A 13,670-nucleotide genomic window follows, 5' to 3' on the forward strand; every position below is an offset into this window, starting at 1 on the left:
CCAGACGAGAGAGGCAAAGCCGCAGGGGCGCGGAGGAAACCCCACCCCCCGAAACCCCCTGGGCGCAACTGGGACCCCCAGCCGCCTGAAAATAGGCTCTGCATAAAGAAAAAAAGAAATCAGGAGAAAAACCCCCCGAGGGTCCCAAGGGACTCCCTGCCACAGCAGGGGACCCAGCAGAAACCTGCCCCTGCATAGTCAAAACAGGGGGAAGGTCACCTGAGGTGGAAGACAAAATGGAGGGGCCAGACAGAGAAGATGGCGGTTTTCCCGCCAAAAAAGCTCCCTCCATAGCCTGTAGCGGCTGAGAAACCTGAACAGTCTCAGCCGCTAAAGCAGGCAAGCCGGCATCAGCTGTCAAAAAATCAGCTGAGAGGGAATCCTTCGGGGAATCCCTCCGTGGGCGGTTGGAGAAGACCGGGCTTCCCCACTGCTCCAAGCCGACTCGCGAGGCACCATCGGCGGGGAGCTCTGGGCGCCTGCAGCCGCTGCCGACGGAGCTCCACCACCTCACCGACCCAAACCGCTGAGTTCAGGCCGGCCGCGAGTGCCTCGCGGCTGGACCTAATTGTGTCCCCCTCCCCCGGAGAAGGGCACAATTGCTCCATACGCGACCTAGCTAGAAAAAAGTGCCGGTTAGATGAAAAAAATACAGTAAAATACAGTTTTCTTAAAGGGAAACAACCCTCCAGACCAGCACTACCTCAGGATTTTTTTTTTTTACAGAACAGACTCCACAGGCTCTCGAAGTAATATGCCTTGCTTGATTTAGGGGGCAAGGCTTACTGCTGAGGCTCCTCTAAAAAAATGTGGGGAGGTGGAGGAAGTGGGGGGAGGGACCCCGCTCGAGACCCGCCGGGTTTGACACCCCCGAGGTCGGACGAACCCCCAAACAGGGCCCGCCCAAGCTCCGTCCGGCTAAAAACAGGGACAACAAACCCCTTAAACAAATTCCAACAGCCCTACCAAGGGAGATGGGTACAGATCACTCAACACCTGCTGGAGACTGAAAGAAGACTGAGGGAAATAGAGAAGGGAGGATAGTATATACTGTCCCAAAGTTTTGTTTTCAGTCTCCACCTGCTGGTCATGATTGGATATATACCCATTCGTAAAGATTAACCTCTACTGGTCTGGAGAGTGCTAAAGAATTAGGTTCTTACCTGCTAATTTACTTTCTTTTAGCTTCTCCAGTAGAGGTTAATCTTTACAAATGGTCTTTAACACATGCACAATATCTGTCCATTAGAAAAAAAGAACCCCCACCACCACCGATGACGGCCCTCATCGAAGAAACCAGTACTGGGAACTGATCCCCTCCTGCACCAGCGAAAACAGCAGGAGAAATGCGTACTTCCTCTTGCCATGCCAACCTCACCTCTCCCATGTGAGTAAAAATGGCAGAAGGGATGTCCACTTCCTCCTGCCATGGTGACTCCCTTCCCCCTTGCGGCAGTGAAACGGCAGGAGGATTGCCCACTCCCTCCTGCTACTGAAGGCTCGCTCCCGTGCCAGATGCTCCCTCAAACATCCCCTTCCCTCCCCCCCACGCCTTAGTAAAAGGACCCCATTGTTTTGCAATGCAATTTTAAAAATTTAAAAAAAAAAAAAAGATTTGTTAAAAAATAAGAAAAACAAATCTAAACAGTCATTAAAAAGTAAAGAACTAATAAAGAAAACAGCATGAATTAGTCACAGTCTCAGTTTTGTACCAGTTACCTAAATTCTGCTTTAGAGGAGTGTGTCATGTTGCTCCATAGGATTGTGCTGATGTTTTCCAGCTGTTTAGTTCTCTCTATCCATTCTCCCAATGTCACATGGGAAGAAAGCAGAACCGGAAGCCCAGTCACATCCCACTGAATAGTCCTGCTGCTGCTGGTCAGTACTTCAAAGAAGCATTTTGAAAAAACGGCTCGGCTTAAAATGCCAGGGCCCTGAAAGTATAAGAGAGCAAAATTATGATTTTTATGCCAGGCAAAGCCACACACAGAGGAACAAGGAGACAAAATATTTTATGTTTAAATCATTCTTATTGAGAGAAACAACTGCATACATCAGAATACTTGTTTAATAAATTCAACAATCCCAATAAACAACAAACGTCCCCATCCCTCCATTTTTCCTTTCTCTCAACAGGCAGACTTGGTTACAAAATACAGAGGTTAGTAAATATTCAACAGTCAACACCTCATTCTTAGGGAAAATGAGTCCCAAAAAACATTCCAAGTCTATCAAAAACACTTTTCCTGTAGAGAATTAAGTTCTCTAAATTGCACATGTTTCATCTTTAGCAGAGATATCAATTGCATTCTCCGCTGCTGTATAGAGGGCAGTCTGACAACAAACCAACATAATAAGATTGGGAGAGACAAAATTTTAATCACTACAGAGAGGAATGCAGACTAGACTCAGAGTCGACAAAGAGAAAGATTTCAACATTAGAGGCTGACTGAATTTCAGTTTTGGTGCCAAAAGCAGCCTGAAATTTGAATTCAGCTTTGTTTTAGTTTTGGCTGAAAATACCAGTGCATTTTCAGTTGAAAAGCAGTCCCAATTCCCTCCCGATCCCCCTAAACAAAATTGACCTCCCCTCCCACTTCCTCACAAATCCTGATGGGTCTAATAGCCTAGACAGGGAAGCAATCCTCACTTGCTCACTCCACAGTCAAAAGAGCTGCAGAGACTGCCATTGGAGATCACAGCAGCCATCCCCATTCTTCCTGCAAGCATACTGCCTCTGATGCAGCAGGCCCTCTCTTACCCATACCTTCTTGCACCTTCTTTTGATCTCTGCTGGGGATATCAACCCCAGCCCTAGTCCTCCCAACAAACTCCCACCCTATTCATGCGGATCACACCACAATTTCACCAATCTTATTTCTGTCCCCCTCCTTCCCGGTCCTTCTCATGTACCCTGTGGAATGCCCGCACTGTCTCCAATAAGCTTGCCTACGTCTTTGACCTTTTCATAGTAACATAGTAGATGACGGCAGATAAAGACCCGAATGGTTCATCCAGTCTGCCCAACCTGATTCAATTTAAAAAATTTATTTTATTTTTTTTAATTTTTCTTCTTAGCTATTTCTGGGCAAGAATCCAAAGCTTTACCCGGTACTGTGCTTGGGTTTCAACTGCCAAAATCTCTGTTAAGACTTACTCCAGCCCATCTACACCCTCCCAGCCATTGAAGCCCTCCCCTACCCATCCTTCACCAAACAGCCATACACCGACACAGACCGTGCAAATCTGCCCAGTTACTGGCCTAGTTCAATATTTAATATTATTTTCTGATTCTAAATCTTCTGTGTTCATCCCACGCTTCTTTGAACTCAGTCACAGTTTTACTCTCCACCACCTCTCTCGGGAGCGCATTCCAGGCATCCACTACCCTCTCCGTAAAGTAGAATTTCCTAACATTGCCCCTGAATCTACCACCCCTCAACCTCAAATTATGTCCTCTGGTTTTACCATTTTCCTTTCTCTGGAAAAGATTTTGTTCTACGTTAATACCCTTCAAGTATTTGAACGTCTGAATCATATCTCCCCTGTCTCTCCTTTCCTCTAGGGTATACATATTCAGGGCTTCCAGTCTCTCCTCGTACGTCTTCTGGCGCAAGCCTCCTATCATTTTCGTCGCCCTCCTCTGGACCGCCTCAAGTCTTCTTACGTCTTTCGCCAGATACGGTCTCCAAAACTGAACACAATACTCCAAGTGGGGCCTCACCAATGACCTGTACAGGGGCATCAACACCTTCTTCCTTCTACTGACTACGCCTCTCTTTATACAGCCAAGCATCCTTCTGGCAGCAGCCACTGCCTTGTCACACTGTTTTTTCGCCTTTAGATCTTCGGACACTATCACCCCAAGGTCCCTCTCCCCGTCCGTGCATATCAGCTTCTCTCCTCCCAGCATATACGGTTCTTTCCTATTATTAATCCCCAAATGCATTACTCTGCATTTCTTTGCATTGAATTTTAGTTGCCAGGCATTAGACCATTCCTCTAACTTTTGCAGATCCTTTTTCATATTTTCCACTCTCTCTTCGGTGTCTACTCTGTTACAAATCTTGGTATCATCTGCAAAAAGGCACACTTTTCCTTCTAACCCTTCAGCAATGTCACTCACAAACATATTGAACAGGATCGGCCCCAGCACCGATCCCTGAGGGACTCCACTACTCACCTTTCCTTCCTCCGAGTTACTTCCATTAACTACCACCCTCTGGCGTCTGTCCGACAGTCAGTTTCTAACCCAATTCACCACTTTGGGGCCTAACTTCAGCCCTTCAAGTTTGTTCAACAGCCTCCTATGAGGAACCGTATCAAAGGCTTTGCTGAAATCTAAGTAAATTACATCTAGCATATGTCCTCGATCCAGCTCTCTGGTCACCCAATCAAAAAATTCAATCAGGTTCGTCTGGCACGATTTACCTTTTGTAAAGCCATGTTGCCTCGGATCCTGTAACCCATTAGATTCAAGGAAGTACACTATCCTTTCTTTCAGCAACACTTCCATCATTTTTCCAACAACCGAAGTGAGGCTCACCGGCCTGTAGTTTCCTGCTTCATCCCTGTGACTTTTGTGAATAGGGACCACATCCGTTCTCCTCAAATCCCCAGGAATCACTCCCATCTCCTGAGATTTGTTGAACAAGTGCTTAATAGGACTCGCCAGAACCTCTCTAAGCTCCCTTAGTATATGACTTGTGATACCCTCTCCTCCCTAGACCACCAACTCCCCCAAAAAATCTAAATAAGAAAGAGCATAGTATCCCCTCCATTTCTGTCTTTCTCTCCTATTAAAATTGTAGTTCTACCCCCTGTCCTAATTGTTATAAAGTACATCATTTTTTGGTTCTTGTAATAATTATATCCCCCCCAATTTTTTATAATTTTTATTTTTAAAGTAATGTACATAATAAAATGGAAAGAATAACTGCAATACAAAAATGGAATTATAATAAATTTAAAAAGATCTGGGGGCCATTGACAACTTATTGCAATGAATAGATGCCTTTTTCCATTGAAAGTACATTTGCAAATGTGGGGGTGGGGGGGAGGTCTAAATTTTACTAAAGGTTTTATCAATAGAAAAGAATATTTATATTTATATGATTTTTTGATTAAAATAGTAGTGGGAAGGGTGGGTGGGAATTGACGTCGGGCGACGAGATTTGGGCGGCCCTGCGGGGAAGAAAAGCAAGGAGGGAGAACTCGGCGCCGGCCTGTTCCTGATGGCGGCGGTGGCATGGGGGAGGGCAGGGGGAAAGAAAGAAAGAAAGAGGGGAACAGGGAGTCTGAAAGAAAGAAAGGGGGCAGGGTGAAAGAAAGAAATAAAGAAAAAAAATGGGGCACGGAGAGAGAGAAAGACAGACATAGAGAAAGAAAGGTGGCATGGAGAGAGAAAGAAAGGGGGCAGGGTGAAAGAAAGAAAGGGGGAGACATGGAGCCTGAAAGAAAGGGGGCAGGGTGAAAGAAAGAAATAAAGAAAAAAAATGGGGTACGGAGAGAGAGAAAGACAGACATAGAGAAAGAAAGGGGGCATGGAGAGAGAAAGAAAGAAGGGGCAGGGATAAAGAAAGAAAGGGGGGGACAGGGAGCCAGAGAGAAAGAAAGGGGGCAGGGTGAAAGAAAGAAAGAAAAAAATGGGGCATGGAGAGACAGAGAAAGACAGACATACAGAAAGGAGGCATGGAGAGAGAAAGAAAGAAGGGGGCAGGATGAAACAAAGAAAAAGTTGGGGGAGGGAATGAGGTATGGAGGAGAGGAAGCACACAGGGGCTGAAAGAAGGGAAGAAATATTGGATGCACAGTCAGAAGAATAAAGTGCAACCAGAGACTGATGAAATTACCAAACAAAGGTAGGAAAAATGATTTTATTTTCAATTTAGTGATCAAAATGTCTGTTTTGAGAATTTATATATGCTGTCTATATTTTTCACTATGGCCCCCTTTTACTAAACCGCAATAGTGGTTTTTAGTGCAGGGAATCTATGAGCGTTGAGAGCAGCGTGGGGCATTCAGCGCAGCTCCCTGCACTAAAAACCACTATCGCGGTTTAGTAAAAAGGGAGGGGGTATATTTGTCTATTTTTGTATAGCTGTTACTGAGGTGACATTGCATAAAGTCATCTGCCTTGACCTCTTTGAAAACCCGCGGAATATAAATGATAATTAACATTTTCTCTGCGTTCAGTGTGCTTTGTGTTTTTAAAATTTTATTGATGGTAGATCATTTTGACTTGGCCACGAAGGTAAGGGGGAGGGAGGGAGGAGAGCTGCTGAAAGACATCTAGTAATCCTTCCAGGCTTGACTGTGCAGGGAATTATTTTTGTAAAATCATGTTTTGTTATGTGACTTGCATTATTTAGACTTTAATTTCTATGAATAAATAGAATGTAATGTAATATAAAATTACTTGCTTGTTTTTATGTGCGTGCGCTGAAGGAAAGTGGAGAGAGAGTGGGCTGAGGACGCTGAAGGGAAATGGGGAAGAGAGAGTGGGGAGAAGACGCTGATTTATAAATTGACATTTATACAGAATATTGTTCCTTTTTATACTTTAATATAATAAGTTATATATAAAACAATTCAAGACTTGTGTGGATGGAATCAGGTGGTTTGCGGGGATGGGGACCGAGCTTACGGGGATTAGTCCAATAAAATGGTATTTTCTTATTTCTCATTATTTTATTTTTATTTGTTAATTTGTAAAGTGGTGATTGTTATGCATCAGTTTTTTCAAATTTACATCTACTGTCTTTATATTTTGCACAGTGTATTAGAGGACATGAATTACTGTTTTTGTGGTGTTGCATTGTATGCAGAGTCTGGTTTCTTGGCAGTTCAGTTTAACTTTTGTCTACCTATTTCTATTTTTAGTTTGTGGTTATTCCATATTGGGTGAGGGTGTATCTCTATTCTGTGTGTATGAAAAGAACATAGTTTTCAATTGCACTGACTGCAGGATCAATTGACTATGCGGGATCTGGCTTGTTTAGTTTTACAATGTATGTGTTGGTGTTGTAGTGCTCACTGCAGTGTTTAAGATGCTGCCTTTTCCTAGGTACACTCTTGTTGTGCGATATGTGGATTGTTACTAAAAATTATATTTTTCATATAGATGGGGAGGGGGTGTCAAAAAATGATGGGCCCTGGGTGCACATATGCTAAGTACACCACTGGTAACCCAGATGTGATGAAAAACCAATGTATAATAGAGTAAACACTTTCAACACTGAGTGTGAAGATGTCCAAAAATGTAAGACAGGAACAGCATAGACCTAACTCAATCCAAAAAATGAAGGAAAAAGCCTCAAAAAGGGCCCTCCCACCTCACCAAAACGGCTCAAAGAGGTGGTTGAGCGTTCACCTCACTGGCAAAAAAATATAGGAAATATTCCACTTATCTTCACTGATCAGTACACCAATTCATACTGCCTCAGGGTGTATCCCGACCGATCAGGTTTCTTTCAGAACAGGACATCAAACCGCCCCTTGCAAACATGAGGCAGCATGAATTGGTGTACCGATCAGTGAAGATAAGTGGAATATTTCCTCTATTATTTAATTTTCGTTGACACATTACAGCACAGCATAAGACTTTATCATACAATGAAGGGTTTTTTTTTTTGTAATTTCTTTATTCATTTTTAAACTTACATCAAGTGTACAGTAAATATCAACCAAATAAAATACAACATCACTTGAAAAATTTTCAATATCATACACCAAGAAGATTTAACCCCCACCCCCCTCCAAAATTCATATACAACTAATATATACCACATAAAAATAATATCTTACGACAATCATCTATATATTCTTAATGGAAAAACAAGAACCCCCCCCCCCCCAAATCCACATGTGTATTAAGATTGGGAAAAGTGTAACTTATTCATTACTATAATTTAATAAAGGTCCCCACACATCCTTAAATTTATTATAATATCCTTTTTGAACAGCCATCGCTCTTTCAATTTTATACACATGACAAACTGAAGATCACCAAAAACAATAATTCAATCTTTTACAGTTCTTCCAATTATGTGTTATTTGTTGGATGGAAACTCCTGTTAATATCAATAAAAGCTTGTTTTTTGCCAGCGAGGTTTTTTGCCAGTGAGGTGAACGCTCGACCACCTCTTTGAGCCATTTTGGTGAGGTGGGAGGGCCTTCATTTTTTGGATTGAGTTAGGTCTATGCTCAGTGTTGAAAGTGTTTACTCTATTATATTACATATGCTAAGTACGCCACTGTCGCACATACTTATGCAGGCTCAAGGCAACTTACATAGAGAAGAGAGGGGAAAAAGGAGAGGGGGATGTTTAGGGTGGGCTGTTTTTTTAAAACTGAACCACCTCAACCTTTTTTGTACCACTATTCTTTCTGTTACCAAAATGCTTTTTTTCCACCATCTTCCAAGTAGATTAAACCTGGAATGTAAAATAAGTCTGCTTTGATGACCATGCCTACTGTGTCCCAGCAGACTCCACTTGACATTTGCTCATCTTCCTTCCTTAGTACTCCCTCTGTATCTGCTCTACCTGATACACTATAACAAGCATCCACTAATCTCTTTGTAAAACTTTTTACATTTTCCACAATCCTCATTCCCTTCAATTGCTTACCATAACCCTTAAAGTTTTCTTCTCTATATAAGATGCCACTTTCTTGCACCCTTATTGAAGGGAGCAATTCTGTCATCTCCTTCTCTTCCTCTGACTGATCTAACTATAAGAGATCCTACTGCACAGATTTCATTAAATTTTGCATCCGAATATGAGGGGGTGCTGTAAAATTCTCAGCCCAACCAACCAACTTCCTGAATTCTGAGCATTATTTTGCCACTGCAGCTGAAAAGAATGTTATCTTATTAAGTGCCAAGTTGCAGAAACAAAATTCTATGTTTTGACGTTGTTTCAGATCATTGGTTGAACCATATCCATGTCATTCTCTTCTTGGTTGGGCTGAGAACGTTTTAGCACCCCCTCATATGTATTGCTAAACCAATACACCAGCCCACAAATCCACCCACCATCTATGCCTTTGTCACTTTTAATCAATCCAGTCAGACAGAATACAGAAGCTTATACTTTATTAGAAGGCCCATGAGCAAACCAACCTTCACAGATGAGTCAACGTGGAATTTCTTCATCTTCCTCTCTTCAGTAGCAGCCACTGGCTTCCATGATGACCAATACTCTACATCAGTAGTGACAGTACTGCTCCAGAATGATGCCAATGCACTGCTCACCAGCTCTGACCACAATGAACTAAATTCTTCAAATGAGAGCTGATGAAGGAAGAACAAGGGACAAATGAAAGCACAGTTACTTACCGTAACAGGTGTTATCCAGGGACAGCAGGCAGATATTCTTGACTGATGGGTGACGGCACCGACGGAGCCCCGGTACGGACAATTTTAGAGTGATTGCACTCTAAGAACTTTTAGAAAGTTCTAGCTCGGCCGCACCGCGCATGCGCGAGTGCCTTCCCGCCCGACAGAGGCGCGCGGTCCCTCAGTTAGTATAAGCCAGCTAAGAAGCCAACCCGGGGAGGTGGGTGGGACGCAAGAATATCTGCCTGCTGTCCCTGGATAACACCTGTTACGGTAAGTAACTGTGCTTTATCCCAGGACAAGCAGGCAGCATATTCTTGACTGATGGGTGACCTCCAAGCTAACAAAAAGAGGGATGGAGGGAAGGTTGGCCATTAGGAAAACAAATTTTGCAAAACAGATTGGCCGAAGTGTCCATCCCGTCTGGAGAAAGCATCCAGACAATAATGAGATGTAAAAGTGTGAACTGAGGACCAAGTAGCAGCCTTGCAGATTTCCTCAATAGGAGTGGAACGGAGGAAAGCTACAGATGCTGCCATTGCTCTGACTCTATGGGCCGTGACAGAACCTTCCAGTGTCAGTCCGGTCTGAGCATAACAGAATGAAATGCACGCTGCCAGCCAATTAGACAACGTACGTTTAGAAACGGGACGTCCCAATTTATTTGGATTAAAGGACAGAAAAAGCTGAGGAACTGATCTGTGGGGTTTCGTACGCTCTAGATAGTAAGCTAGAGCCCTTTTACAATCCAAAGTATGTAGAGCTTGTTCCCCAGAATGAGAATGAGGTTTTGGAAAGAAAACAGGTAGAACAATGGATTGGTTGAGATGGAATTCAGAGACAACCTTAGGGAGAAACTTTGGATGTGTACGCAGAACCACCTTGTCATGGTGAAAAACCGTAAAGGGTGGATCTGCGACCAGTGCATGAAGCTCACTGACCCTCCTGGCAGAGGTAAGAGCAATAAGGAAAAGCACTTTCCAAGTGAGAAACTTGAAAGGAGAAGTAGCCAAAGGTTCAAATGGAGGCTTCATTAAGGCAGAAAGAACCACATTGAGATCCCAGATAATAGGAGGGGCTTTAAGAGGTGGTTTCACATTGAAAAGCCCACGCATGAACCTGGACACCAGGGGATGAGCCGATAGAAGTTTTCCATGGACTGGCTCATGAAAAGCTGCAATGGCACTGAGGTGGACTCTGATGGAAGAGGACTTAAGGCCAGAGTCAGACAAAGAGAGCAAATAGTCCAACAACGTCTCCACTGCCAGGGAAGTGGGATCAAGATGATGAAGAAGACACCAGGAGGAAAATCTCGTCCACTTCTGATGGTAACATTGCAGAGTGGTAGGTTTCCTGGAGGCATCCAGAATGGAACGAACAGGCTGAGATAAAAGGGTATCATGAGATGTCAGCCCGAGAGATACCAAGCTGTCAGGTGCAGAGACTGGAGGTTGGGATGTAGAAGGGTTTCCTGCTGTTGCGTAAGCAGAGAAGGAAACAGAGGAAGAAGAAAAGGTTCCCTGGAACTGAGTTGAAGTAGAAGGGAGAACCAATGTTGCCTGGGCCACCTCGGAGCAATCAGAATCATTGTGGCTCGTTCCCTCTTGAGCTTGAATAAGGTTCTCAACATTAGAGGCAGAGGAGGGAAGGCGTACAGGAACAGATTCGACCAGTCGAGGAGAAAAGCATCCGCTGCCAGACGGTGAGGAGAGTAAAGTCTGGAGCAGAATAGGGGCAGCTGGTGATTGTGAGGAGCTGCAAAGAGGTCTATCTGAGGAGTGCCCCATTGAGTGAAGATAGACTGCAGAGTTACAGGATCGAGTGTCCACTCGTGAGGCTGTAGAATTCTGCTGAGTTTGTCCGCTAAAGAATTCTGTGCTCCCTGAATGTAGATAGCTTTCAGGAAGAGATGGTGATCTATGGCCCAATTCCAAATCTTTTGGGCTTCTTGGCATAAAAGGCGAGAGCCTGTCCCACCCTGTTTGTTGATGTAGTACATCGCAACCTGATTGTCTGTGCACAACAGAAGGACCTGAGGAAAGAGAAGATGTTGGAAGGCCTTGAGGGCATAAAACATCGCTCCGAGTTCCAGGAAATTGATTTGATGCTTCTTTTCCTGGGCTGTCCAAAGACCTTGAGTCTGGAACTCGTTCAAGTGAGCTCCCCATGCATAAAGAGAGGCGTCGGTGGTGATGACCAGTTGATGAGGGGGCTGATGGAACAGAAGACCTCTGGATAGATTTGAGGATACCAACCACCATTGAAGAGACTGACGAAGAGATGATGTCACAGATATGTGTCGTGAGCAAGGATCTGTCGCTTGGGACCACTGAGTAGCAAAGGTCCATTGAGGAGTGCGCAGGTGAAGACGTGCGAGGGGCGTGACATGAACTGTAGATGCCATGTGCCCCAAGAGTACCATCATTTGCCTGGCTGAGATGGAAGGCAGTGAAAGCACCTGCTGACATAGAGACTGAAGGGTCTGAAGACGATTGGATGGTAGGAAAGCTCTCATGAGGAGTGTGTCCAGGATCGCTCCAATGAATTGAAGTCTCTGAGTGGGGATGAGATGAGATTTGGGTAGATTGATCTCGAACCCCAGAATTCGTAGAAACAAGATGGTTTGGTTGGTGGCCAGTAGAACTGCTTGAGCGGAAGTGGCCTTGATTAACCAGTCGTCCAGGTAAGGAAAGACCTGGAGGTGGTGAGAGCGTAGAAATGCCGCTACCACAATGAGACACTTGGTGAAGACCCTTGGAGAGGAGGCAAGGCCGAAGGGCAGCACCTTGTATTGGTAATGACAATGATTGATCATGAAACGGAGATACTGTCTTGAGGTTACATGGATCGGTATGTGAGTGTATGCCTCTTTGAGATCGAGGGAGCATAGCCAGTCGTTTTGATTGAGAAGAGGATAAAGGATGGCTAAAGAAAGCATCTTGAATTTTTCTTTTACCAGATGTTTGTTGAGATCGCGGAGATCCAAAATTGGTCTGAGATCTCCTGTTTTTTTGGGGACTAGAAAATAACGGGAGTAGAATCCCTGCCCTTTTTGATCTAAAGGAACTTCTTCTATAGCGTTCAGAAAGAGGAGGGATTGAACTTCTTGAATAAGGAGGGCAGATTGAGGACTGTTCAAAGCAGACTCTTTTGGTAGACTTTGAGGCGGAAGAGTCTGGAAGTTGAGAGAGTAGCCGTGGTGGATGATGTTGAGGACCCATTGGTCCGAAGTGATAACTTCCCATCGGCTGAGGAACAGAGAAAGTCGACCTCCTATAGGTTGAGGCAGGAGAGCAGGAATAGGGATACTGGCTATACTGTGGAGAATGAAGTCAAAAGGGCTGTGACTTCTGCTGAGGAGGTGGTTTCACAGGTTGCTGCTGTGGCTGCTGTCTGGGAGGCTGACGTTGTTGCTGCCTCTGACGCCTAGGTTGCTGAGCAGTGGCAGGTAATGGCCGAGCTGTGAAGCGGCGTTGATAGGCCGACTGCTGCCTATATGGTTTTGGCGGAGGAGGCTTCTTTTTATTTTTAAGCAGGGTATCCCAGCGTGTCTCATGAGCAGAGAGCTTTTGTGTGGTTGAGTCCATGGATTCCCCAAAGAGCTCATCCCCTAGGCAAGGGGCGTTGGCTAACCGATCCTGATGATTAACATCAAGGTCGGATACCCGAAGCCAAGCCAGGCGACGCATAGCTACCGACATTGCTGTCGCTCTGGATGTAAGTTCAAAGGTGTCATATATGGATCTAACCATGAACTTACGTAATTGAAAAAGAGACGACAAGCAGGTATGGAAGGAGTGATGTTTTCGTGAAGGAAGGTACTTTTCGAAGGAAGCCATGGTGGTAAGGAGATGCTTCAAATAAAAAGAAAAATGAAAAGCATAATTGCTAGCTCTATTTGCTAACATAGCATTTTGGTAGAGCCTCTTACCAAATTTATCCATGGCTCTACCTTCTCTGCCAGGAGGTACCGATGCATATACACTGGCTCCTGAAGATTTTTTAAGGGTGGATTCGACAGTTAAGGATTCGTGTGGAAGTTGAGGTTTGTCGAACCCAGGAATGGGAATTACCTTATATAGAGAATCCAGTTTACGTGGGGCCCCTGGGACAGTTAAAGGAGTCTCTAAATTCTTATAGAAAGTCTCCCTCAAGATGTCATGAAGAGGGAGTTTCAAAAATTCCTTTGGAGGCTGGTCAAAATCAAGGGCATCCAAAAAAGCTTTGGACTTTTTGGATTCAGCCTCCAAAGGAATGGACAAGGAGTCACACATCTCTTTCAAAAAGCAGGAGAAAGAGGAAGTGACCTGTTTGGAGGATGGGTCAGGGA

The 13,670-nt window shown here is 44.4% G+C and overlaps 1 protein-coding gene across 2 annotated transcripts in view; it reads right to left on the bottom strand.

Moving 5' to 3' along the window:
• MDN1 (midasin AAA ATPase 1) overlaps positions 1 to 13,670 on the bottom strand; it is a 943,760-nt gene that overhangs the window by 316,713 nt on the left and 613,377 nt on the right. For both annotated transcript variants that reach the window (XM_033936734.1, XM_033936735.1), the window contains exons 59-60: positions 9,125 to 9,295; positions 1,720 to 1,934 (exon numbers count right to left, since the gene is read on the bottom strand). In XM_033936734.1, coding sequence (XP_033792625.1) covers positions 1,720 to 1,934; positions 9,125 to 9,295 — 386 coding nt within the window. The remainder of the gene's footprint in view (positions 1 to 1,719; positions 1,935 to 9,124; positions 9,296 to 13,670) is intronic.

Source organism: Geotrypetes seraphini, chromosome 3 (assembly GCF_902459505.1).
Source record: "Geotrypetes seraphini chromosome 3, aGeoSer1.1, whole genome shotgun sequence".
Lineage (NCBI taxonomy): Eukaryota > Metazoa > Chordata > Amphibia > Gymnophiona > Dermophiidae > Geotrypetes > Geotrypetes seraphini.